This window comes from Syngnathoides biaculeatus, chromosome 15 (genome assembly GCF_019802595.1).
Source record: "Syngnathoides biaculeatus isolate LvHL_M chromosome 15, ASM1980259v1, whole genome shotgun sequence".
NCBI lineage: Eukaryota > Metazoa > Chordata > Actinopteri > Syngnathiformes > Syngnathidae > Syngnathoides > Syngnathoides biaculeatus.
In genome coordinates this window covers 17,450,001-17,477,492 of record NC_084654.1, presented here as the reverse complement: position 1 = coordinate 17,477,492, position 27,492 = coordinate 17,450,001, and the positions used below count along the sequence as shown (strand labels likewise).

Here is a 27,492-nt window from a genome sequence, read left to right as displayed (position 1 = left end):
ACAGGAAACGCTGCAGACGTGGCAAACGCTGATTGGCTGTCAGTTTTCCAGCCGGGGTCATCGCAATGTCTGAGCGAGAGAAAAATTTCGATAATAAGTTTCCAATTGAGAGATGTTTCTAGGGGAAATCTGTGGATAATCTTGGCATTAAAAGAAACACTGAACCTTCATCTACCAACTTTTTATGTGTGCTCCCATTCCTATTTTTTTCGACAAAGTCCTCCTTTAAATATACTCGATACTATTTTCGCCCCCGAGAGCTTTTCGGTCTTCAAGAGAAGCGTCTGAACTTCATGAGTTTCTGGAAGGCTTGCTTGAACTCGTCGTTGAATACGGTGTAGATCACCGGGTTGATGAGCGAGTTGAGGTACCCCAGCCAGGTAAAGACATCAAAGAGCACCTGGTGGAACCAGCATTCTTTGCAAATGGCCGTGACCAGGGTGCCCACGAAGAAGGGCAGCCAGCACACGATGAACGCGCCCAGGATGATGCCCAGCGTCTTGGTGGCTTTTCTCTCGCGCGCCGCGCACAGTCGCTTCCTTTCCAGGACGCTGTCGGCCAGCTTCACCTTCACGCTGTTGGTGAACAGAGGCGAGCTCCCCGTTCCCGAGTGGACGTGGCCTTCCTGGAGGTGGCCTTCCTGGTTGGACGAGGAGTTGAGAGAACACAGGGACGAGCCCGCCGAGGTCCGGATGAGCTGCGCCGTGGTGAAGCGCTTCCCGGACGACGTCGGCATCTTAAAGATGCGGGAGCGCGCCGCGACATAAATCCGTCCGTAGAGGATGACGAGAAGCACCGTGGGAACGTAGAACGCCCCGAAGGTGGAGTAGAGGGTGTACGAGATCTGATCCGTATTCACCAAGCACTCCGTCAGCTCCTCGTGGGCTTTGGCCTGCCGCCAGAAGAGCGGAGGCATGGAAATCGATATGGCGATCACCCACACTACTCCGACCATGATCCCGGCTCGGCGCATGGTGCGGCGTTTGGAGTACTCCAGCGCGTCCGTGATGGCCCAGTAGCGGTCCAGGGCAATGACGCACAGGTGGAGGATGGACGCCGTGCAGAAGGTGATGTCGGACGACAGCCAGATGTCGCACACGATCTGCCCCAGCGACCAGGTCTTGCTGACCGTGTACACTATGCTGATGGGCATCACCAAGATGGACACCAGGAGGTCGGTGACGGCCAGCGAGCCGATCAGGAAGTTGGCGGGGGTGTGCAGCTTTCTGGTCAAGAAGATGGTGGCGATGACGAAGGCGTTGGACAGCACCGTGGCGAAGGTCACCACACCCAGGAGCACGGACAGGGAGATCTGGAAGCCCAAAACTGAGGCCTCGCTCCAGTAAAGAGTCGCGGTGGTCGGACCGGGAACCTCGCTGACGTTGCTGATGAAGTACTCCAGGGAGCTGTTGTACGCCTCCATCTTGTTTATGATGCTCTATCGCTTTATAGGAGCCTCATTGCACACTCGCCCAAGAGTGTAGGGTTCAATCCCCCGCCTTGTTTTTCATATCAATTCAAAGCTAACATCGAATCCCATCATTTTGGGTTCCCGGTTAATGGTCCTGTAATTGAAGCCGATTTATATGTCCATTTCAGTTTTCTAAGATCGATTCGGCCCCGCTTGCGTGGGAGCAGGAGCGACGGATCCTCATTTGTATTCAGTTCCTGTCAGACGGCCACTTTTGTTCCTCTTCTTATCTCGTCTTCGCGCCGCAGCCGGCCGACAGCGCCACCACGACAACGAACCTTCGTATCTATCGACCACTTTAATGGGCTCCTCCGTTTCAATAAGGCGAGGCGCCGCGCTCCGTGCGGTAAGACGAAGACGACAGACACACGGGTCGGCTTGTTGTCAAGCTGCCGTCTCCGGGGAGAGCCCGCGTGGAGCCAGTCACCGGTTACATGATCCAGTCAAGACTTGGTCCAGAATTCTTGGTCTTTAGTGTTCTTCTGTATGTGAAACAAAAGAGAGAAACTTAGAATGCATTGGATTGCTTCTCGTCATCATTCTCTCATTCATTCATATACCAATGTATACAAAAACAAACCACATCAATCATGACCAACCTCAACCTGTAAAATTGATCAATTGGGACAGAGCGCCCAAATACACACACACACACACACTGCCAGTTGCATTTATTTATTCTCATCGCGAGCCTGACGACTAAATCTTCTCGCAAGGTTAATGCATGTTCACTTCACCTCAGCCGCGTTTAGACTAAATAGAACTAATCACACCGTGATGGACCACAGACACAAAACCTCCAATCTCCGTTTTATGACTTGCCTGACCTTTCGCCCTTTGGTTCCTACCAAATAGCACGTATAGCACATTAAGGAAGAAAGTAATCTCCCGCACCAGGGCGTAGCCACTGTCAAAGTCAGCAATGAGGACAAGCGCTATAGAAAAAAGATGTAAGATTAGGAAAATACAAAGCAAAATTTAGAGTTGTGTGCCGTTCACTGGCCGTTGACAACAGTGCAGTGTTGAAACACATTCACGTGGTTTGTTACACCTATTTTTAGCAGTGGTTACAATCATAAGCAATGATTCACAGTTCGGAGGACCCGGGTTCGATCCCGGCCCCGCCTGTGTGGTGTTTGCATGTTCTCCCTGTGCCTGCGTGGGTTTTCTTCCTGTCACTCCGGCTTCCTCCCACACCCCAAAAACATGCAATCAATTGGGACACTCTAAATTGCCCCTAGGTGTGATTGTGAGTGCGGCTGTTTGTCTCGATGTGCCCTGCGATTGGCTGGCGACCAGTACAGGGTGTACCCTGCTTCCTGCCCTGTTGATAGCTGGGATAGGCTCCGGCAACTCCCCGTGACCCTCGTGAGGATAAGCGGCAAAGAAAATGGATGGATGTATGTTTCCATGTCATTTATGGAATGTCGGAATCACAGCGTTTACCGAGCATCCAATTAGATTGTTCTGTTCCACAGCGAGTTGCTCAAATGCCAAAGATGCCGATGTCTCACTGAATGTCCATCCATCCATTTTCTAAGCCGCTTATCCTCACGAGGGTCACGGGAGTGCTGGAGCCTATCGCGTTTGTTATCGGCCAATCACAGGACACATGGAGACAGACAACAGTCGGACTTGCAATCACATTAAGGGGCAATTTAGAGTGTCCAAGTAATGTGGCATTTTTTGGGGACGTGAGAGGAAACCTTATTGAATGTTTTATACTTAATTTGAACATTATCGGGATTGGTACAACCTTATCCCCCGGGGGCAGGTCCTTATGGATTCGGCCTTTACAGCGCCCCCTTTAATTATTAACCTTGTTATTATCCTCCATTGATTTCTTTCTGCGGCATTTCATCTTAACGACGGCATCTCTTAGCAGTCACTCGTCGGTCCCGGGGGATTGCGACTGCACGTGATCCTTGTCCAACTCTGTTGTTACCAATTTCAAACATTCTGGATCCGCCATTAGGGTGGCAGGTGGCGAAATGCAGGCTGTAGGAAGACGCGCCAGTGGCTTTTTTAACGCGAGTGCTCACTCTCCTTATTTCACGTGTTGTTCCACAGCGATTGCACAGCTTTGCCACAAATGATTTGGGAGCAGAAAGATAAAAGATGATATAAACTTGTCTGAACTGTTATAGAATATGAATTATTTGGTATTTACTTTGTGGCTCAACGATCGTTGGCTTTTTTTATAGCGGGTAGCGTATTTCCTGGTCAACTCCAATTCCATTTTAGGTTGCGGTAAATACTTTAGCATGAGGCATGCGTGCTTTAATTCTGCTCCTTTGTAATGAACGGTGGACATATTGTTGGCACAAATAATTCATTGTTAAGAATTGGGCTTGTTGATTAAGACAGAGTGGTATGGAAGTGATTGACACGTATGCCTCAAAGTACTGAGGTTACGGTATCATAAAGCGTGGTCTATATTTGTTAAATGCATTCATTGATCGCATTTTTTTTTTTTAATTGCTTATCAGTGAAACGTAGTGAAAATGCCCATCCACAGATGAGACCCACTGGCCACAAGGCCAGATGTGATCCACGCAGGCAATCACACACCGGACATCTGCACAGACTCAAAACACAAATCCTGGATTACGAGACTCTATCTGATCTTTGTTTCATCGCTTTGCCGGCTGAGCTCTCCGTGAACATTCTTTCATCTCAATCCCGGAGGTTTGTGTAGCTCAAAACAAAAAAAAAAAAAAAAAAAAAAGATGAAATATATATAAAATGCTCCACAACATTCAGACTACTGCAAATACAATAAATGGTCAAATAAATCATAAATATATTATTTGGAAATCTGACCAAATTTTTAACGTAAATAGTTATCAAAATTTTAATTGTGTGATGTCGTGGGTGACATTAGCAAAGCTAACTAGACCTCTGTTCAGTGGGCATCAAAGGATGGACTCCTTGAGCTTGTTTTTCCTTTCTTCGTCTTTGTTGTGAGCTTTGTTACATGAAGTTGTGACGTAAGCGGACTGCGTCTAGCATCACCTCTCGTTAACCTGTTTTTACACTAACAGTGTAGACCAGGGGTGCCCAGACTTTCTTTACCCCAAGATCTACTTCTCAAGCATCCACATCTTTTTTTTGTTTTGTTTTGTAGAATGACCAATGATGATGACCAATGATGAAATAGAATGACCAAGTCATAAAGATCTACCCACTACAAAAATGCAAAACATAATTACTTTAAAGTATAGTGAGGATTCTTCATGTGTAAATGTATGTTTGTGTGCCTTGCATAACCGCATGAGCCAATATTACACAACATATTCAAGTTTAAACATTTTTTGTAACTATCTGAGTTCACGTTGATGATTACTAAACGCCGTACGAATGAACATGCACACCGGGGTTGTGTCACTAACGTCAGTAGATTCGTCCAACTGCGGTGAGAAACACTCACAATCTCCGATGTCCTTCCGCACATATGCCACCGCTTCACAGCGCCTTTACAGCATTTGAGATTTTATTGAAGATATTTCCGTCTTATTTGAAAAAGATCGCCTTGGAAGGACTTCTTGTAATTAGCGATGATGTGACGAACCCGGAAACGATGCTTCAGGCGGTGGCGGCTTTCGCTGTCTAACTATATTGTGTGAAAAGTTACTGCCGTGCAGCCAATATGGATTTTAGTTTGTTCACTTTTCTCATTCTCAGCTTGCTTTTCGGCGGAATGTCGGTGTCCTATTTTCCACAAAAAGTTCGAAAATGCTGCTCCACATTTCACTCCACTGGCAGATGAGGCAAACGCACTTCGAAAATGACAGTGAAAAAGTTGTCCGCCTCCCATTCCGTATGAAAGTGATATGTTTTGATCTTCTTTAATGAATCATCCATACTCATGTTTAAGATTTCTTAAGCGAGACCTTAAAATCGGGGGGAACTGACTGACTAGCATATTTTCCTGTACTGTTGTTGTTTGCACATGCGCGGTGAGCTAAAGTTAAATGATGTCTTTTTTTTTTTTGTTCTTCTTCTCGGCACACCGTCACGATTGACCCAAACTGCCTTGCGATCGACCGATTGCGCAACCCTGATTTACACAATTCGCAAACAATGACATTTTTAAAATTGAGACCTTTCCTCCACCCCGTCATCATGAAAGAAAACTCGCTTTGCTAGTGCATAGCAGCACTTAACTTATTTTTACACTTAAACCCATTCGTGAGCAGCGTCCCATTTTTGGGACATCATGATTTTCACGCATTATATCCTTCAGTATATCAAAATATTTAAGTGTTTTAATGTAAAGCCATAATTTGGTATCAGGAGAGGATAACTCATTGGTCAAAGTGAGCACGGAGTTATTTCCCTTTCCTTCCTGATGGTGGCTGTCTCAAGTTATCATTAAACGTAACCAAAAACAAAAAAGAAGTGTTATTTCCTTGATTGTGGCCTGTTAGGAAACTTTTATCTCAATAAGGCAAAAAAATGTCCACCCTGCCCATGAATGGGTTAAAACATGGCCTATAAATTGGAAGGATGGACAGATAGACATTTTTCTTGTGTTGACTTCACGCACCTCTGGACTGCAATGAAAAAAAAAAAAAACAGATTAGAAATGTAATTTCTTGAAATTTAAATTGTTCATTTGTGTTCCCTAATTTGAACAAACGCGATCTCAGTTTAGCAACCCAAAGCAGATTGTGATGGATTTTCGAGGTTCCCTCGTATTCCGATCTCGTCCACATCATCACCTGTGACGGATGGATGAAATTTATCTGTTTACACATCAGTCAAGTCAAACATAAGGCTTATCTCACTGTTCTCTGGTTTATGGGCCAATGAGATAATGAGGCTGGTAATGAATGGACGAGAGGAAAAAGATTTCCCAATCAAGAACAGGCCCTGCCGAAATTGGGCTGGGTACTGTTTGCGTGAAAATACATTACTTCCTCCATGTGGCTTTTGAAATTAAATGAGACGGGGGCAGAGCCCAAACCAGGAAGCCCCTGAAACTTGTGAGCACAACGCATCAATTGTACGATGCAGTACATCACAGCCATTCATGAGAAATCCAATTGACTGCTCCTTTCAGACTTGGCCCAAGTCCCACCAGATGCTGTACAGTAATTTGTTTGCATCACCGGGTGAAGCAGCGACTCACCTCGTGAACCAGGCGGGCCTGTGAAGGCCGCACGCCGCCCCCACTCTCCCACCGCCACCCCTCCTCCCGCGCTGGAGGGAAGCTAATTGATTTAACTCCGCGGCGGCAGAGCCATCGCCGCTCGTCCGTCAGCGCCTGTCTACTGTTGACAGGAGCGTGCACTAAACAGTAGCCGGGCGAGGCTCTAACGAGCGCGTCTGCGTCCGTGTGCTGAGCTGACGTCAAAGGAGGAACACGGTTGATGGTGGGGAAAATGGAGGAGGATTTAATGGGAGTCCGGGGACTCTTTAACAATCAAGCAATATTGGGCCACGACATTGGGTATGCGAAGGATGTCAATACAGTCCAGATCTTCTGACATGATGTTGTTAGTGTTGTTTTCGGTGACTTGTGCGGAAAACAAGAAAGATTAATTTATCTCAAATAATATCCTCAGCGAGGTCACTGATTAATTTTGAAGTCATCAATTATCCCCAAAAGGATTTTGCTAATGGTTCCACTATATTGACGACAGTCAACAATCATGTGGCCTAAATGTCACGCAGACAAAAAAAAAAAAAAAAAAGAATTCAAGCTATTTGAAAAACAACCTTTGAAAAGATTATTACGTAGTCTCTGGTCACCTCTTTTACGGGCGAATTTCGGATGAACCTACCAATCAAAATCAATAACCTGCCGATCCCGACCGTCAACCGGCCAAAAATCCTGGGCGTTGTACTGGACACCTCCTCACGCTGAGTACACGGCTAAACGTGACAACCAGCGAACCATCATACTCAAAGCCATCTCCGGCTAAAACTGGGGTCCAAGTGCAGAGACGCTGACCGTGACTTACAAACCCATCGGAAGGTCCGTCCTCAACTACGGCGCTCCAGTTTGGTCTCCATCGCGCAAGCCATCGGACTGGAAGAAGCTCCAGACTCGGCGGACCACCACCCTAAGAGTCACCACCGGCTGCATCCTGAGACCAAAATCCTACCGGTGAAGCAACACAACGAACTACTTGCCTACCAGCTACCCGCACACCCGTGCCATCAGGTGTCAAACCACCTCAACCACGCTTACTTCACCATGACATCCGTAAATACCGTCAAGACATCGACGAAGACATCCCCACCGACACGGCGTTCGACGAACAAGTCTACCGAGACGGGCTACGAATGCTCCATTGCACGGCGGTTGAAGACGCAGTGGTCGGCTACAAACCGGTCGTCATCCTTTGTGGCTACCCTACCCCTGAGGTGGACAAAACCGAAATCGACAAGATCCAAACCATCCCAACTCCGCTCCAAACGAAGCCGCATGCTCACTGACTATATAGCTCGTGTCGATAATACTATCGTCACGACATGCAGCACATCAACTGTGCAGCGGCTCACACTACGCCGACCGTAATGGACCTGTAGAAACGCCCGAAGGAAGTGGCTGCCTTCCTGGAACTAGAAGTCGACTGAACAATGCGATTGCTTGGCTACAACAACTATTACATATACTTTAACTTGTAGCGTCACAGTATTATAAAGCAAAGCCATTAGTAGCCGGGATACGGCGTGTTGTGCATTAGAAGTGCGTCGATGTGAAACTGAGGCAGCCACGACGCCGCTGGAAAGAAAAGGTGACACAAAGTCACATTCGTAGCCGCCAGCCGAGCATTGCGGCGTCTCTTTACGAGCCAGATGTCCGCCTTTATTTAACATTTCACTGGCGCCAAGTGTCCCGTTAACAAACGTACTTACTTTCCACTGCCGTGCTGCGATATAAAATAACACCAGAGGTGTTTTGTTTTTCCAGCAGCGATACAAATGATTAATAATAGATGGCTTGTGTAGAAGAATGGATGCATAAAATATGGATCAGGAGAAGTACCGGCGCCCTCAACATTTTTTTGAATGTCAAAGAAAACTCTCTGGGTTAAAGTGCATGGATCTCGAATGCATTGTCTTTACCAAGTTTAGAAAAAAAAATTCATAAAAGATCTTAAGACTGATTGGCGAGCACACCCGCTCCACAGTTCAAAAGGTCTTGGATTAGTACGAGAGTTCTGGACTTCTTGTATGGATCATGCATGTTCTCCAGGGCTTTGTACTCCGCTTTCCTCTCACAAGGTTAGTTGAAATAATTGCCCATATGTACAGTATGAACGTCAACTGGGATAGGCTCCGATACACCCGTGACGCAAATGAGGACAAGCGGTATAGAAAACGGATAGTTGAATGGATGTTCGCTCTCCGGTTCCAGATTTGCTTAGCGGAACACACCCGCAGCGGACTGTGCTGTACTACAAAAATAACCGACGCCGGTCGAACCAGCACCACGCAGACAGACAGCTGCACCGCCCGTTGGACCAGATTAACACTGGCCACAAAAAAATAGGGCCCGAAATGCGTATTATCAGAAGATAACGCTTGGAACTGATTCTGTTGTGGGGAGAGAAACTCCTGTCGAGGCAATTATGATATAAATTCATTCACAAAAACATTTTCATAAATACATTTGTGTACAGTAGCCAACTTGGTTTTTCTCCGGGCACTCCGGATTCCTCCCACATCCCCAAAACATGCAGGTTAGGTTAATTGAAGACTCCAAATTGACCCGAGGTGTGAATATGAGTCCAAATGGTTGTTTGCTTCAATGTGCCCTGCGATTGGCTGGCAACCACTTCAGGGTGTACCCCTCCCCCTGCCAGAAGTTAGCTGGGAGAGGCTCCAGCACTCCCGCGTCCCTTGTGAGGATAAGGAGCTCAGAAAGTGGATGGATGGACATTTGTATACAACCACTTAAAAGTAAATTTTGCTTAATAGGTCCCTTTGAAAATAATTAAAATTGATCCAAACCTTTCAGGAATGAGATGAAAAAAATTATGTATTCTTGTTTTTTTTTTTTTTTTTTTTTTAAAAGGGCCACGGGGGGTCTTTCGGTACGTCCGTGTTGTTTTCAGGTGCCCCGGAGCACAGAGCGTAGGTGTTCTTCCCGGGCCGCGGAGGCGTACACGCACATGCACCATCTGCACCACCCTCCAACCATCCGCCTACGCCCACATGCAAATGCAAGGGGAAGAAAAAGGATTTTGATTTTGATTTTTTTTTTTTATAGATTTGTGGACATGCTAATTCAGGCCTTTGAGGTAAAAGTGTGTCTTGCAGAGGTGGGGAAAAAAAACCCGCAGCTGGCGATTTCAGATTTCACAGTCGCATTTGAACATTTCCATAATATAGTTAGCTAATAAGGAATACATAATATGGAATAGTACCTTTTTAATTGCCGTTATAAAAATAGCGGGTCTCCACATTGACTGTCCGCCAAGGGTGAATTGCACGGCCAAGTGAAATTATTTTTGTGAGTGGCCCTTGTCAGAAAACGTGTCTTGAAGCAGGTTGTTCACATTTTGGCCCGACTGTCATGTTTGGAGTTTCGCTCCAGATGACTCGCCAGCCACCTGACTGAATACCTGCCATGTTTTTTTCCTGTGAGCGTTGGTCAAACTACACGGGGCGTATATTGAGTAGAGCTCCCTACTGAATTCAAGACCACAACGAATAATAGAGTCCTCTCAAAAGAAACAAAACAAAAAATAAAGAATCCAAGTCTGTCAGCATTGACCTATTTTCACTCAAGTATATTTTTAAACCCACCTGAAATACGTATTACAATCTATTTGGGTTTATCCATCCGTCCATTCATCCATCCATTTTCTTTGCCGCTTATCCTCACAAGGGTCACAGGGAGTGCTGGATCCTATGCCAGCCGTCAACAAGCAGGAGGCGGGGTACCCCCTGAACTGGTTGCCAGCCAATCGCAGGGCACATTGAGACAAACAGCCACACTCAAAATCACACCTTGGGGCAATTTAGAGTGTCCAATTAATGTTGCATGTTTTTGGGATGTGGGAGGAAACCAGTGTGCCCGGAGAAAACCCACGCAGGCACGGGGATAACATGCAAACTCCACACAGGCGGGGCCGGGATCGAACCTGGGTCCCCAGAACTGTGAGGCCAACAGTTTACCAGATGATCCACTGTGCCACCTATTTGGGTTTACTATTTGAGTAATTTACAATTACTGGAATAATTTAATATAATTTACAGATTTCTCAACATGACTTCTACTATTTTCTTAAATTTCTTTCTCAAGTTGCCAAAGGGATTGGAAATGGAAATGATCTGCAAAGCTATAATCTTATAAACCTCTCCTCTTGAGATTTTTTTTTTTTTTTTAAACACGGTCCCGTATAAATAAATAAACCATTTTGCCAAAGGCTTATGAGAGCTGCAGTATGGTTACATATGTAAATTTGTATTAGCTAACAATCAACATAAGCTTCTAGGAGCCACAGTCATTATCCCTAGCATTGGACTCCACTAGAAAGGTAAGTTTCTTTCAGCTTGTCCCTTTCGGGGTCGCCACAGCGTGTCATCTCAGATGAACGCACATATATATTTGGCACAATTTTTACGCCGGATGCGCTTCCTGACGCAACCCTTCTCAGGGAGTTGAGGCCCCAGTGGGATACGAACCCACAACCCTGGTTTACCAAACCAGTGCTCTAACCACTGAGCTACAGGGCCTCTTAGCATTGGACTCCACTGACAGACAAAAAAAAAAAAAAAAAAAAAAAAAAAAAAAAAAAAAAAGTATGAACTTTACCGATGTTCCAACATACAAAAAAAAAAAAAAAAAAAAAAACTTTACCGATGTTCCAACATACAAAAAAAAGGCACATAAAGTTCATCAATAAGAATCCAGTAGCATCTTGTAGCCCCCATGCGCGACCGCTCTACATCAGATTTAAAGGATTTTTTATTTTTTTTAATGTTTTTTTTCAGCGTCCAGGCAAGTCTGGCTTTAGTGATTCGCATCTTTGGTGTGGAAAAAACATCGGGCCAGAACATGCCAAGCAGCACTGAGGGCGACCGGAAGGGATGCAGCAGAATTTAGAGCAAGAACCAAGAGGCAGAGAAGGTTCCCAAATGAGCTTCGGTAACTCTAATTGTTCCCACAGAGATTCAATACATTCCAATATACAGAACAATGATTAATTCTTTTGTTTTATGTGCCCATTTCACAGTAAACTTCAGCTGGGAATGACAAACGGCATTCTACGCCCCTTGCGGTATTTAAAGAACTTTTTGGAGCAAAAGGGGTTGAACACTCGCTAATCAGTTGAATAATTCCCTAAAATAAGTTTAAATGTGTTTAAAGTGCAGGAGTAGTAAAATAGTCTCCTCCTGCCCGTTGACAGCTGGAATAGGCTCCAGCGCTCCCCGCGTCCCTGGTGAGGATAAGCAGCGAAGAAAATGGATGGATGGATGTTTTATGATCTCACTATGGGGTGGATTTACATCTATCACGGTGCCCATCGAACGGGCTAAAGTAAGTAATTCCTCAGACATATATAATATAAAATCTTAGCCAAACTTGTTCTCCATAAACTTTTACCGAAGTTTATTTGCATAAAACCGTTCATATTGCTCGTCTTCTTAAAATAATCCCCGAACAACGACAGCCCTGTGCTTCGGAAAACATTTTCAAGCACCCGACACCTTTATAAATTCTTGACGGTACTGCATGGACGTGACCGCTGAAAAGTGGAGCAAGTGCCGGTACGAGATCTGGGACACCTGTGAGCTCCTTAAGTATGAGTGGGCCCCACAGAACGAAGCAGACAGACAGACAGACAGACGTAAGAGAAAGAGAGAGAGAAAAGAGAGAGAAAGAGAGAGAACAGATCACTGCTGTCTAAATTAAACACAAACCTCCATCACACTTTAAGCAAAGGTCACCTACGAAATGAGATGAGGTTCTGGATTGGGAACAAATTACACATCCTTTTAGCAACTGGACAAAGTGATCCGGTAACATGTGAGGCCCCCACCCCACCCCCAGACCCCCTTGTTGCACCACTGCTGGAAGAGAATGTATTTTTGCGCGACAAACAGTCTACATGACGTGTGTAGTCCTGAGTGTAAATGCAGTCCAATTTAACCACAGCTGCTTTACTATGTAGGGGGAAGGGGGGGATTCCGAGGGGGTCCGACGACAGGAGTGAAGCGTCAAATCAAACTGACGCCTCACTGCACCGGGTCCTTCTCATTGTGGGAACGCAGGAGAGAACTGTTCGGGATGTTGGAGAAGTTCGATTTTGACTGAGTGGTGTTCAAACGGGACACTGCTTACGTGGCTGACAAATTGTTTCCTCTATGAATGAACCAAAGATTAGATATTAGATAGGCTCCAGCACTCCCCGCGACCCTTGTGAGGATAAGACGCTAAGAGAATAGATGGATGGATGGACAAACCGCAACACAACAACGGGTTCTTCCATTCATCCATTTTGTTAGAATTTTGAAACAGCCATCTATTTTCTGAGCAGCTTATCCTCAGTCGCGGGCATGTTGGAGCCTATCCCGTCTATTTTCGGGCGAGAGGCGGGGTACACCCTGAACTGGTCACCAGCCAATCGCAGGGCACATGTAAACAAACACCCATTTGTACTCACATTCACACCTACAGTCAATTTAGAGTCATCATTTGACCCAGGGGTGCTCAATGCGTCGATCGATCGCAAGGCAGTCTTGGTTGATCGCGGGACGGCGTGCTAAAAATAAAAAAAAGACGTCAGCCAATGTTGCCTCGAAACTGCGCGCATGAGCAGTTGTACACCGCTGATACATACATTCTCTTCATGGATATTCTGCGTTGCGCGCACAAAAAAAATAAAAAATCCAATGGAAATTGAAAGTATAACAAAGCTATTCAGTTTGTGGCATTTTTCAATGTGATTCAAAAAGTGAGGTTGAAACATTCAATGGCACAATTCACATACGTACTGTAAAAAATGAAAAGAAGAAGCCACTGGTTTCTTTTAGGCAACACACGGAAATTTCTCTAACAAGAACTGCTGCTGCGCCACACTCTTTTCTCGTACACTCATAATTACAAAATGTTACAGTACTTACGCAGCCCATCAATGTGTTTTACAATGACAGCGTCCACCACTGTTGCTTGAGTTAGCAACACAGTCTGGGCAACGTAGAGCAAAGACGAGCTAGACATGCTACTTAAGTTTACTTTTCCAAGTGGGAAAGGTCTGGTCTGAAGCCAAAGTAGAAAGTGCAGGGTGAGTTGGTGTGTAAAATTAAAATTCCACCTTCCTGATCTAGGATGAAAGCACAGACAATACAGTGGACAAAAAGCCAATTCTGTATTTTAAATATGGGAGGCAACATAACATTAACCTTAAAACAGTTTGGGAGCATCATCATCATTCCTCCCCCCACCCCCAACCCGTCGGTAGGTCGCGAGAGGGTGGCTGCTTGAAAAGTACATCTTGGGGTAAAAAAAAAAAAAAAAAAAAAGTCTGGGCACCCCTGCGGGAGTACCCGGACAAACTTTAGCACTCCTGTAATTGCGTCTCAAATGGCTTACTGTCACAAAATTGTGCACTGCGAGAAAACAACTGGGGGACTCTTTGGCAATATTTTTGAGTTGAGCAAACAAATCTGTGAATGACTGGCACCTAGTCCAGGGTGTACCTTCGCCTCTCACCCGACGTCAGCGCCGGCTCAACCGCATCCCAAATGACTGAATAAACGAACGCTGGGATGGAAAACGCCAAGAATCGTCTTTGTGGTTTATTCCTTTCAAGAAATAGAAGCAAATTCTAAGACTGCACCATGCTGCTTTTCCCGGTACGGTATTGTAAACACTGAGCTCGCCATGATAAACGCAAAACTGTTTACAGTTACTTGGAAAAGTAAAATAACCCGAAGTGATAAGTTGACGCAACAGTTCTTCCCTTAACTCTGATGAGTGACTACACGTCTCTTCCGCTGGATAAATACGCGGTCTACATTCTTCGCTTCCTGTAACCTGAAGTGCACAAAAAGGCCAAAGGTAAACGGAAACAAAGCTAATCCAATGCATAGCGCCGCAAATTTGATTTCGAATTGTACGACCACAACAATGTTTAACTCTAGAATCCGCTATAGCATAAATTGGGAAAAAGAGTGAACGATAGCACATATACTGCAGGTGAAAATCTAAAATATGGACAGACCATATAAACTAACTCGTATTCCCACCTTTAAACAAAATTTAAACCCCACTGGAAATGCATTTGAAAACTGCATGTATAAAATGTATTGAAAGTACAGTACCGATTGCAACAAGAGGGTAACATCGCCCAGTCGGCCTGAGCGCCGCTGTCATCAACCGCAACCCCTGCTTGGGTGTGCTCATTGTGCATAGAACATTACAGTAAGGCTATAAAAAAGAAAAAACGATCACTATAAACCCCAGATTTCCCCGATACGCCGATTAAAATTATTGACAGAATAGGCCACGGGCCACAAAGCAGTGACACAAGGCTGGCAAACTCATTTTTGTTGCGGGCCACATTGTAGTTATGGTTCCTCTTACAGGTCTATTATGGCAGTGAAACCATAATGTAATATCATCATCATATTATTATATAAACGATATATCAACATATTAAAGGATCATTTGTTTTGAAAGATGAAGTCAAAGAAAATTCTACTGGAAGATGCAGGAGGTAGGCTTCCATGGAACAAGATGACGCGGCGTGGCGACCACTAATGGGACAAGCCGAAAGGAAAAGTACTAGAAAACAACAATTTATTTTAAGGTGTGTTTGGGCGAGAGAAAAAAAAAATGCTTCGAATTCCAACATTATTAATAGTGAAAATCATTTGTAATTGTAATTTGTAACCAGATGTATACCCTGGGCAGGATCCTCGCCCAACCAGTCTACATGTGTTGTGTGGACTTGGAGAAGGCATTCGACCGTGTCCCTCGGGGAGCCCCGTGGGGGGTTCTTCAGGAGAATGGGATACCGAACCCCCCGATAGGAGCTGTTCGGCCCCTGTACGACCGCTGTCAAAGTTTGGTCCGTAATGCCGGCAATAAGTCGGACTCGTTTCTGGTGAGAGTTGGACTCCGCCAAGGCTGCCCTTTGTCACCGATTTTGTTCAGAACTTTCATGGACAGAATTTCTCGGCGCAGCCAAGGCGTAGAGGGCGTCCGGTTTGGTGGCCTCAGCATCGCATCTGTGCTCTTTGCAGATGATGTGGTTCTGTTGGTTTCATCACGCCGTGATCTCCGGCTCTCACTGGAGCGATTCGCAGCCGAGTATGAAGCGGGTGGCGTGAGAATCAGCACCTCCAAATCCGAGACTATGGCCCTCAGTCGGAAAAGGGTGGCGTGCCGTCTCCAGGTTGAGGATGAGATCCTTCCCCAAGTGGAGGAGTTCAATGGAGCGGGAGATCGACAGACGGATCGGTGCAGCGTCTGCAGTGATGCGCACTTTGTATCAGTCCGTTGTGGTAAAGAGAGAGCCAAGTCGAAAGGCGAAGCTCTCAATTTATCATTCGATCTACATTCCTACCCTCACTTATGGGCACGAGCTGTTGGTCGTGACCGAAAGAACAAGATATCCCGTATACAAGCAGCCGAAATGAGTTTCCTCCGCAGGGTGTCCGGGTTCTCCCTTAGAGACAGGTGAGAAGATTGGTCATCCGGGAGGGGCTCGGTGTCGAGCCGCTGCTCCTCCGCATTGAGAGGAGCCAGATGAGGTGGCTGGGGCATCTGATTCGGACGCCTCCCTGGTGAGGTGTTCCGGGCATGTCCCACGGGAAATGGACCCCGAGGACGACCCAGGACATGCTGGAGAGACTGTCTCTTGGCTAGCTTGGGAATGCCTTGGGATCCCTACTGAAGAGCTGGAAGAAATGGCTGGGGAAAAGGAGGTCTGGGTATGCCTGCTGCAGCTACTTCTCCCACGACCCGACCCGGAAAAGTGGTAGATAATGGATGAATGAATGGATCCTTTGTAATTCTGGAAAAGATTTTGACGTGGACACACATGATTTGCTTTTGCCGGCCACATAAAGTGACGTGGTGGGCCGCATTGGACCCCCGGGCCTCGAGTTTGAGACCGGTCGATGATCGGTATTGTGATGTTTATTTGGCCTTTCTGTACTGTTTACTTTCAATTTGTGACACTCTGGCGTCAGTGTTTGCCTCGCCTCTGCATGATTTCACCGACTCGCCGCTGGTGTTATGATTACTGCGGTGACAAATGACAACAACCGCCTTCCACCTTCATGTTGTCTCTATTGCACGGCCATCAACGGCTTTGTTTCAGCAGCTGGGCTTTTCTGCGAGTTGATCTTCATCTGTATTAGTAATTATTCCTGAATGAAGTAGCACACGGCCACATCTTCACAACATCTCATCTATGCTGCGGCGGCGTGTGTTGCATCGCGGAAAGGACGACTTTTCTCGGCGCCATCTGCTCAGCCGCTTCCGAGCCAAAGCGTGTGCGGACCACTGTAAACACTTCGAAAAAGGCCGATGGGGCCGGCGACGTGACGCCGCCGCCGCCGCCGTTAGAAGTCACCTCAAAGTGTTTCGCCGTGTTTGCAGTCGTGTTTTGTTGCTTTTCAAGACACAAAGTGACACTAAAATTATCTCCCCGTCGTTTCATTGCTGCTCTGGGCTGACAGATCTCGAGCAAACAAAACATAAAAAAAAAAACTGAGGACGATGCGTCCCCCTAGTGTGTTTTAATGATGCCAAGAAGCATGAAATGACATTATTCCTTAGTTACAGTTGCTAGGAATATGTCATGCAGAAATGTGTGCAGAGATAGAACTTTTATGGCTATTTTAAAAGCCATCTTCCAAGACCACCTCTTGCGCAATTTCTTTGTTTACAGCCGACCAATTGAAAAATACCATGGCGGACTGATTAAAATGCGGCGAAAGGTAATAGTGGAACACGCTTTTGTCTTCTGTCAGGATTTTTTTTCTTTTTCACAATTTTAAAATAAATTTAAATAAAAGACGTTCTTTTGCCAAAATGGACAAAGAATCACAAATTCTTTCTGCAAGGAATATCGACTACTTTTGACTCTTTGGCCAAATCGCATCATTTTGTTCTCTCTAGTGCAAATGCAGAATATGGATTATGTTACCAGGACAACGAGGGTGGAGATTGGCTCGGTGTTGCCGACTTCGCGGCGTTACGACTTTTTTTTCTTTTTTTTAAAACAAGTAAAAATAATCTAGTTAGTTCTAGTGCTTATAGAGCTCGTGCGCCTACGTCATAAAATCACGTGACTTTTGTTTACGTCGCTATATTGCCGGTCAAGATAAGCATTGCTCAATGCTAAGTCGGTTGGAGACGACAGGGAAATCTGTCTTGTAGCACGACGCCCAGAGTCTTGTCCGATACCGTTAAAAATTTAGCAGGTGATAATAAACGAAGATACGTGGAAAAATTAGATAAACTCAGCATAGAGGACCTGTATTTAATGCCGAGGTCGATGTTTTCGCCGATAAGAAATACAACAGTTAATTCTCTTCCGGTTGTCTTGAACAACTGGATATACACATGATTCTGGTGAGTAAGTCATCGAGATTTTCACAGGTAAAGTTTGAAAGCGAATGAGAGTCTGGACGGATACAAATACTTCGTTGCTGGATCTGTTCTCAATCAGGAACAAATCCCACATGGTGACGGGTTGATGGCTCGTAAACGCGGAAGCGTATTCGGCCACACGTTAACCTAAGTCGCAATCATTCAATCTTTTCAACTAGTATTCAATACAAATACCAATATTTAAATAAAGGACCCCTGGTTTTACAAAAACTCGCATTCATTAACTATAATTGGGGGGGGGATAAATAAATAAAATAACGAGGACGGAGTCATCCCCACGGAACGTACACGGAAGCGATTGCGGCCACACTTAACCTCGGTTAACCTCTGCGACAGACAAATTTGCATTATAAATACTTCTTGGTAATTTGAGATTGAGAAGAATAATTCCTACCTGAAATGAAGCAATTGCTACACCGGCCTGTGTGTATTTTATTCGGGCACCATCCATCATGTTTAATTGTCGAAATCCGTCGATATTTTCTGGTCTTTTCAGTTGCTGTTCCATAGAATGATCTCTTTGAATATCTTTCTCGTCTGTTGTGACAACCAACAGCACAACAGGTCTCGGGGATTGTAAATATTCTCCTCCGGTTCGATGTCTCCCACAATGTCGAGCAGCTCTGTTTGACCAGGAATATGGCGCTGTGAAAATCACGTGCACGAGCTCTATTGCAGACTTTTGGAAACTTGAAGACTCTCGCTAGCGCAGATGTTTTGCGTCCAGACTGAAAATGAACTGCAGAAGCGCAAAGCTGACACGCCCTATTTTAACGATATTAATCACAACATAACTTCCGTGACCGACCTTGTAACTCATCTTGGTTGTAACATCCTAAGCATTCCGCCAGGCGGATGTTGCTATCTGCTGCCATCTAGTGGCGGTGTCATGAGCAAGAATGGACCACGGACAAGAGGGGCGTGGCCTGGCTACCGCTCTGGGCGGTCTCATCTCTGACACCTGTCAACGGTCACAGCTGTTTCGCGTGAAGCACTGTGATTAGACCAAGTATTTAAGTTATGTCACTGGCATTTGCCAGTTCGTTGCCTTGAGCTAGTGAGTTGCGTTCACTGCCAGCAGGAATCTCCACCACCGAGAGAAAGCGTAACGTGAGCTATCCTTGTCACAGCGATTCTGTGCCACCATAGTTTAGTCCCGTCTTAGTTCATGTTTCCAAGCCTGCCTCGTAGTCATCAGAGCTTTCTGCATATCTTTTGGATCCCGCCTAGCCTAGCGTTGTTGTGCCTCTGCCTTCTCAGAGTGCTCACACCGTGTATGACCTCAGCTTTGAATAAAACTACGCCTAACATCATGCCCTCGTCTCGGAGTCCTGCATTTGGGTCCAGCCCTGCACCGGAGGGTCGTAACAGGTGGTGTATCTTGAGCACACGTGTACCTTAAATTTGGTCTTGCAACACAAAGCTTAATTTGGAGGAAAAAAATACATACACACATACAGTATTTTTATGCAAGCAAGCAAAATCTTTTCATAGTGTTCCCGTAAACATATCTTTGTTTTTTTTTTCCCTTTCGTGACATCATCTTGCTCTACCTTGCCAGAAGACTTTTTCCTCTTTCGAAGCACATCCAGCAAGACTGTCAGTCGCCCCGGAGCTTCAATTTTGGAAGACTGGCGCGTCGGTGATTGAACGTGATAAAAGCTGCGAGTGATTTTTCACGTTCTTTCTCGGCACCCTTGACTCCGAACCTCACCTGGCCCTGAGTGATCGCGGCATTCCCGGTGATTTGCAGCCCGAGACGCCACATGCCCTTGCGAGGCGGATCTGGATCTGCCTACTGGGATTAAGTTCTACATCAAACTGTTCCTTTGTGGGGAAAGAAATCTTTCGCCTTTGTTTTACTCCATGTAAGGTATCTTCCGTTGAAGCATTAATTTCTTACAATATGAATTATTAAAGGAGACTTGCATAATCAGCCTAACGAGCAACAAATGAGTGGAGAGCAACCCCTCGTTTTATGCAACTATAGAATTCATTCATTTCATTTCCATGGCTGTGTGCAATTATTTATCATCGGGCGCCCGACACCGTACGGCAGAGATTTTCCTGGCGTTCAAATGGCTCTGATGTAGTTGTGAGAAGCGAGAGCACAGTGCACTGAGCGCACTTTTCATCATGGTGGTTCTTGTGAAGACACTTGCACATCACTGAATTATCCCCCCCCCCCATCCCCCCTTCCCCCATTATTTAGTTCTTCAACTTCGGACCTCTGGCATCACTCAAGCATTCCCAATATGATGACCAAATCACCAGAAGCGAGGCGACGAAGACGGATGAGGATGATAAGACGCCGAATAAACCAATATTCAGAAATCCTTATTGGACTGTATGAGGGTTTTCCAACCTCGACAAAATACATTTCCCAATCCGCCCCTCGGTCATCATCCTTATGAGCTGCACTCTTTATCCTTTTTTGCATAATTGCAATGAGCGGCAAACAATGCGAGCCGACGTGTAGGATGTTGGGCAAACAATTGTCTCGCTATTATGTCACTTTGGTGATGATACATAAATGCATATTCCTATAACAGTGAGGGAAAAAGTCTGCGGGGATTTTTTCCCCCAAAGGTGATCTTCAGGAAGGGCCAATTTATTAGGTACACGTCTCCAATTATAACACCAAAGCAATCACACATCTGACATTTAGATATACAAAAGGCAAATTAGATAATCATCCTTTGTTTTTTTTCCCCGTTACTACTTTTATCGCATTAATATTAATAGAAGATACGTACAGATTATCTTTTTATTTTAACAGTGGCGGGAGATGCACTGTACAATGCAGGTTAGTTTGTAATATTGCAGCAAGCTCATGTGAAAAAGCCAAAATATTAATAACATTAGCTGATGCAGTGCACTGCAGATTTATGGTCAAACAGAAGTAAATGTAATAATGGTCATTTTTCATTTTTTTCCCCACTATTTTTATTGCATTATTATAATCAACTACTTTTGGTTTGATTTAATTTAAAAAACTGAGAATTGTTTCTATAATTTGCCTCTCATCTGCTTGTATAGAGAAGCCAAAATATTGGGAACAGGTCGCAGGATATAAAGCAGTGCACTTCCACACTATTGCAAAAGCACAGGAATCAGAAAATTATGAAATTAATAACTCCCTGTCATGCATTTGACTGCGGAGGTGTCCCCTATGTTGTGGGGGAGTTCCAGCAACACCACCTACGTCTACTTGTTGTGTTATGAGCACGTCACCGAACGGCAATAATGAGATTTTAATTGGGACTGTGCGTAAAAGCGATAGAAACGCATAAAATGAGAAAAAATATCACTCACCATGTTTTTGGGGGGACAGCGTCTGCCTTCCTGGTTGCTACAGCCACCAAATCAACCAATCAGGAAATCCCCTTTTTTTTTTTTTTTTTACGCACCCACGTTCCGAGCGAACGCACCAACAACGGAGCAGTCCGAGATGCGCGCGGCCGCTTGTGCGCGTCCTGCTCGCCTCGCCGTCGCGCGGGGGCTTCCACATTGCATCTCACCGCGCGGGGATTGACGTCGCAGCCTCACAGGCTCGCTCCCGCATGCGTAAACTTGACCAAGACAAGTCCCGGAAAACGTCGCCCCCGCCCACGCAGCAGACGGCCCTCTACGCTCCTAAGGTGGACGCAAAGTGCAGTAAAGTCTTCGTGGAGGTATCCGGTCAAGGTTCCCTTAAGAGGCGCCCCGGTGGCGCGTCGTCAACTAATTTGTTGCAGGGGGGTGTCAAGTAGTTGCCTTCGGCGTGCAGGACATCGTGGAAGATGCTCGTCGGCTTCCTTCCATGCAGGGAATCAGTCAGTGAGTGAGTGATGTTGGTGCAAGTGAGTGAGTACCGTGGTTAGTAATTATTTACTCTGCAGGGCCGGCCCTAGCCTTTTTGGTGACCTAGGCACATTTGCCCAATGCGCCCCCCCCCCCCCCCCACCACCACCACCAATTTTGTTATATTGTACACATCAACATGGAATAAGTCTGAAACATCAAAGTTGTGTAATAAGCATAATACTCATTTGAAATAAAAGGCATTCAAGTAATAAATATTTTTGTGGATCAGCTGGTAAAGCGTTGGCCTCACAGTTCTGAGGACCCGGGTTGAATCCCGGCCCCGCCTGTGTGGAGTTTGCATGTTCTCCCCGTGGCTGTGTGGATTTCCTCCGGGCACTCCGGTTTCCTCCCACATCCCAAAAACATGGATTAATTGGCCCTAGGTGTGATTGTGACTATGGCTGTTTGTCTCTATGTGCCCTGTGATTGGCTGAAAACCAGTTCAGGGTGTACCCCGCCTCCTGCCCATTGACAGCTCGGATAGGCTACAGCACTCCCCCCGACCCTTGTGAGGATAAGCGGCAAAGAAAATGGATGGATAACGTTACATGGAAGAACTCACCTGCTTCAGCCTGCGTTTCACAAGGGGGCAGGTGGCATGTTTGATGCGGTGCTGCTCCAAGACGCCAGACGTTCACTCTGAACTCGTAGCTGAAGTATTCAAAACATACGGTACATCCACACTATAACGTCACTGCATTAACAATGTGTACATTTACTTATTTCCATACAAACAAAAAAGCTATGGAAGGACATACCACAAACATCAACAGTGTGTTCTTCCAAATAAGATTATGTATTACTCTCTAGCTGTGATTATGCATTACTAATAGAAAAAAAAAAAGGGTAAATATTTGTTCGTATTGGTCACTTAATTAAAGTAAGCAGTAGTGATAAGGGAGTGAGAAGTTCCTTAGTATTTCTAAGGACACATTTTTCAGTCTCAAAAATAAAGAGGACACATGCAGCTAAAAGAGGACACCCGACGACAGCAAGATAATGCTTAGTTTATTTCAAGCTAGCTAGCGCAAACATGTTTTTTACACCCATAAACAAAATGTTATGACATTACTTTTTTATTTCGACGACATTCCCTCCGTCGCTTTTCTTCTTTTGCAGAACGGTGCACCCGAAGGCTCGGCCGTCCTTTTCATGATCGCAAAAAAAAAAAAAAGAATAAAAATTAAGTAAACTTATAAATAAATCACGCGTCCTGTTCTTACTCGTCACTCCTTGGCTACCTTGAGATGCGCCCCCACGTCATGTGACATTACTTGACAAGTGACAATTTATCATTTATTTTGTCATTTTAATTATTTTTCAAGGCACAAACCTAAAGGGGACGCCAGTGAGCAGCAAAAATTATTTCATGATTTTACTGAAATATTTCTCCCAAGGATGAGGGCGCTGGCAGTGCGGCCCTCCAGCTGATACCGCCCTGAGCGACCGTGTGCGTCGCCTATGCCCAGGGCAGGCCCCGTTTTTTCAATTGCTGAAACGCAAAACCCAGTTTTCTCAACCAATTCCTGGTCAAACCATTTCATAAAACCTTAAGATTTAGATTTAGAGATGTGAACAGGTAATCACTTCCTGTTTCCCAATTTTGTATTGACTGTTCTGTTCAGTTTTTCCCCATTCTGATTATGACTCGAGGCCCGTTTTGAGGCAATAGTTTGGTTTAGCGGGAAGTGTCTTGAGTTTTTGTGAAGTAGGTTTTTGGTTTCGCGCGTCTGTACTTTTGCAAGTGTTCACGACTTCACTCCTGCCCTCTGGGGGTTGTTGTTGATATCAGCCAACAGTTGCCGTAGTGTCTCTCTTTACAGCCCCCGAAATGCTTCTGTCATCAACTGCTCTCGTTTTCCTTGGGCTATTACTTAGTACAGCGGAGATTACTTTTTTTCCCCCACGGTACTCAAAATGGTTGCGCTCTATAAGGCCAATGTTTGTGCAGTGGCTCTGTTTGCTTTTAGTTGTGCTTATAATTTTATATCACCTGGCAGGGTTTGTGAGATATTGGGGAAAAAAAACAACCATTGTAACTTACAGCTAAGGGAAATTTAGCATCTTCAGTTTCAGAAGGATGCCTTTTGAAAGTGGGAGAAGGCCGGAGGTCCTGGGGAAAAAAAAAAAAACAAACAAAAAGCACGGGGATAACATCCACACTTCAGACAACCTCAAAACTGTGAGGATGTGCTGTTTTCTTTAAAGAATTGCATACATCTTTCATACGGTGACTCACGCTCTGATTTTTTTATTCCCTCTCATTTTTGTCACAGGTCACATTGTAGTTACGGTTTCCCTCAGAGGGCCGTTATGACTGTGAAACCATAAAAATCTTTCATCGCCTCGTCTGATTTACATACGAAACCTATGAATTAGTCTTGGAATCAGAAGTCAAGGGCAAAGGGTTTTTCAACCATTGTTCATGTTTGGTCACACAGAAATGCTTAGAATATCTCAATGTTATAGTTTACCATATGACAATTTGAAATTTGGGCACAGATTTTACAAGAATCACGGAAATTAACGCACGTGATTTGCGTCCGCGGGGCACAAAACATCATGTGGCGGGCCGGATCTGGCCCCCGGGCCTTGAGTTTGACACCTGTATTCAAGCAGATGTATACAGCCTACTGGACTTTAAAAGTATTCCTTCAGAATTAAAAAACAAAAATAAAACTCAACCTTTTGCCTTTTACCCATCTTATATGCAGAATAAAAAGTTTTATGCCAGCGGGGAGCCGTCATAAGAAAACATAAATCGGCACTCTGGCCTGCTTTAATCACATCACAGTGCTGAGAAACTTACTGTGGGTGGCAATATGGAATAGAGATAAAGAAAAAGCAGCTGCCACAAAATATTATATGTATTTATTATGACCTAGGGCCATGCTTCCCTTTGGACATATGAGCACACTTAGAGCTCACCACACCAATAAAGCGTAGCCTGCATGACAACTTCATAAATCAGTTCGATAATACAAATGTTGGGAGCAGATACACGATGATTGCAACGTGACGAAAATTGGACTGTAACCATTTGTCGTGTTTTACAAGCGTCTTTGGCCATTTAAATCACTAGCGGTCAAGCTACAGTGCTATTCACGCTGCAAGGGCAGATACTAATACGTGTATCATTTTAACATGTTGCAGCAACTTCCCTTTGTTGTTCTGTTCGTGGTCAACATCAGCGACAAGAATGGACCTTTCTGATGGCGATATTAAGCTCCGCCCCCGTAGCGATGTCCCACAAGCTTCCAAAATGGCGATTGAACAGAACATGTTTGAAGTTGATTCTCTATCGCGTATTCCAGATAATATTGGGGTATGTTTTTTGCCTAACGCGTCAGACTTGTCCAAGAGAGTTCTACAGAGAGGTCTCAACTATTTCACGCAAGGATATGTACACGGAATTAAGATTTTAGACGGAGCAGGACGCAATGTCAGCGTTACAGCGAAATGTTGGCGATCGGTGCAAAAAAGTTTGACGCCTCACGAACTTCATATTAAAATCCAACAGGATAAAATAGTGGTATCGTACTGCACGTCTATAGCAGAGTGAGTACTTTTCACTTGGAAAGATCACGAGTAATATCATTGCAGTCTTTATAAGCGAGTGGGTGTATTCATTTGACTTGGCTCGTAATCAAACCCAGTGCCCTGTCTTAAAAGTCTGTGATACAAATGGACATTTTTCTTGCATGACGTGGCGCATTTGTGTATCACTAACCCGACTCTTCGGCATAAAACATTTCACACTTCATTCTGCAGGTCAGTGATACGCTAACAAAGTGAAAGCTGTTCATCTGCAATGTATAAAGCACTGATAATAATTCAATTAAACTCAGAGAAGATACTTCTCCCTCACTTACCTTTGAATATACAGCCTTGTGTTTGTTGATATTGTCTACACGTAGTTTTGTGTGCGCTCTTCCGCGAGCTTTAATCCATCGTAGACACTTCGTCAACTGTTTTAGGCTTTGGAAAATGAATCAATCGGGCCCGTTGTAACCTAGCCGGATATCTTTCATCAGAATTGCACGTTCCCCAAGCGCATCTGAGGACCATTTTTTTTCGTGACATTAACTTTTCCAAGCGCACGCTACTGACAACCAGCATTGCTTGTGGGACAACATGGCGGCAGAGGCGTGTCAAGCCAGGGGTTAAGACAATGCGGCTATCTGATTGGCTATTATCGGACGAGTGATTGACAGGTCGGAAAGGTCCATTGAAAGAAACCAGGGAACTACATTGACGAGACAAGTACGCACACCTGGGCAAGCCAAGTGCTTGCGGGGTAGGACCTGATTGGTTGACGTGGAGCAGGGCTGATGAGAGCAAGTGAAGACGAAAACCAATCACGGGGCTCAAGAAAACAAAACATCAAGCAAAACAAAATCCAATCATAACAATGCAAAATTGTACAGAAACACTGACTATGGCACAAATCCACATAAGTACACTTGCGAGCATTATAGAAATGTTTAGACTTTTATTTATTTATTTATCCATTTTATTGGATTTACAGTGGAAAGACTTTCAAGCACTTTGTTTCACTGTCGCGGAGAATAACTTGTTGAATATACTCGACAGTATGTAATAATTATTAACTGGAGCTGTGTATGCAGTGCTTTTCAATTTTACACTACAGTGAGTTAAAAAGCACTTACTGTTGGAACTTTTAGTAATGAAGAAATTACCTGAATAAGGATAAGTTGTGTTTTTCAAGTAAAACAATGAACCTGCCTATCATGTTCCAATTGCGTTTTCAAACCTGTCCAAAATCAGAATAAATGGACAGTATTTGAAAGTTTCTCGAAAAATTAATACAGTACTTGCTTTAATTCTGTTTCCAATTCAATTACCTTTGCTAACTACATTACTTTTGAAAATAATTTGCCCAACATGTTGATCTCAGTTCTGAGGACCGGGCGGGGTTCAAATCCCGGACCCGCCTGTGTGGAGTTTGAATGTTCTCCCCATGCCTGCGTGAGTTTTCCCCGGGCACTCTGGTTTCCTCCCACATCCCCAAATAATGCAACATGAATTGGACACTCTAAATTGCCCATAGGTGTGATTGTGAGTGCGGCTGTCTGTCTCCACGGGCCCCGCGATTGGCTGGCAACCGGTTCAGGGTGTACCCCGCCCTGCTGCCCGGTGACAGGTGGGATAGGCTCCAGCATTGCCGCGACCCTCGTGAGGATAAGCAGCTCAGAAAAATTGATACACACATTATATATGTAAACACACAAAAAAAAGCTAAACTATTGAAGTCATTAATTACACATGATCTAATGATAAAGGCTTTCATTAACCCCATGAGTTATTGTTCAATGTCCTTTGGTGCATTGCAATACAAATTTCAACTATTATTATTATTATTATTGTTATTATCCCGAAGATACTCACAAATAGTGTCGCCGGGTTTGCCCCATCTGTAAAATTAATGCCGTTTGCGGGAAAGCTCGTCTTTAGTCACACGCCGTAACGTTTTCAACTCCAAGCCATTGATGTCAGCATCTGCTTGCAATTTGTACCTTATCGAATTTTACAATATCTCATATTGCACCGAGCAGCCAAG

At 44.9% G+C, this 27,492-nt stretch overlaps 1 protein-coding gene across 2 annotated transcripts; it reads right to left on the bottom strand.

Annotated features, from left to right (window-relative positions):
- Window positions 1-27,492, bottom strand: htr1d (5-hydroxytryptamine (serotonin) receptor 1D, G protein-coupled). Of its 2 annotated transcripts, XM_061843871.1 has the most exons (3): window positions 27,321-27,492; window positions 22,474-22,562; window positions 1-1,953 (listed from the first exon to the last, which is right to left on the bottom strand). In XM_061843871.1, exon 3 carries the CDS (start codon window positions 1,421-1,423, stop codon window positions 272-274), a length of 1,152 nt encoding a protein of 383 aa, XP_061699855.1. In that variant the 5' UTR covers window positions 1,424-1,953; window positions 22,474-22,562; window positions 27,321-27,492; the 3' UTR covers window positions 1-271. The 2 variants fall into 2 exon arrangements, with proteins under 2 accessions (XP_061699855.1, XP_061699856.1); XM_061843872.1 differs by lacking the exons at window positions 22,474-22,562; window positions 27,321-27,492 and adding an exon at window positions 21,381-21,435.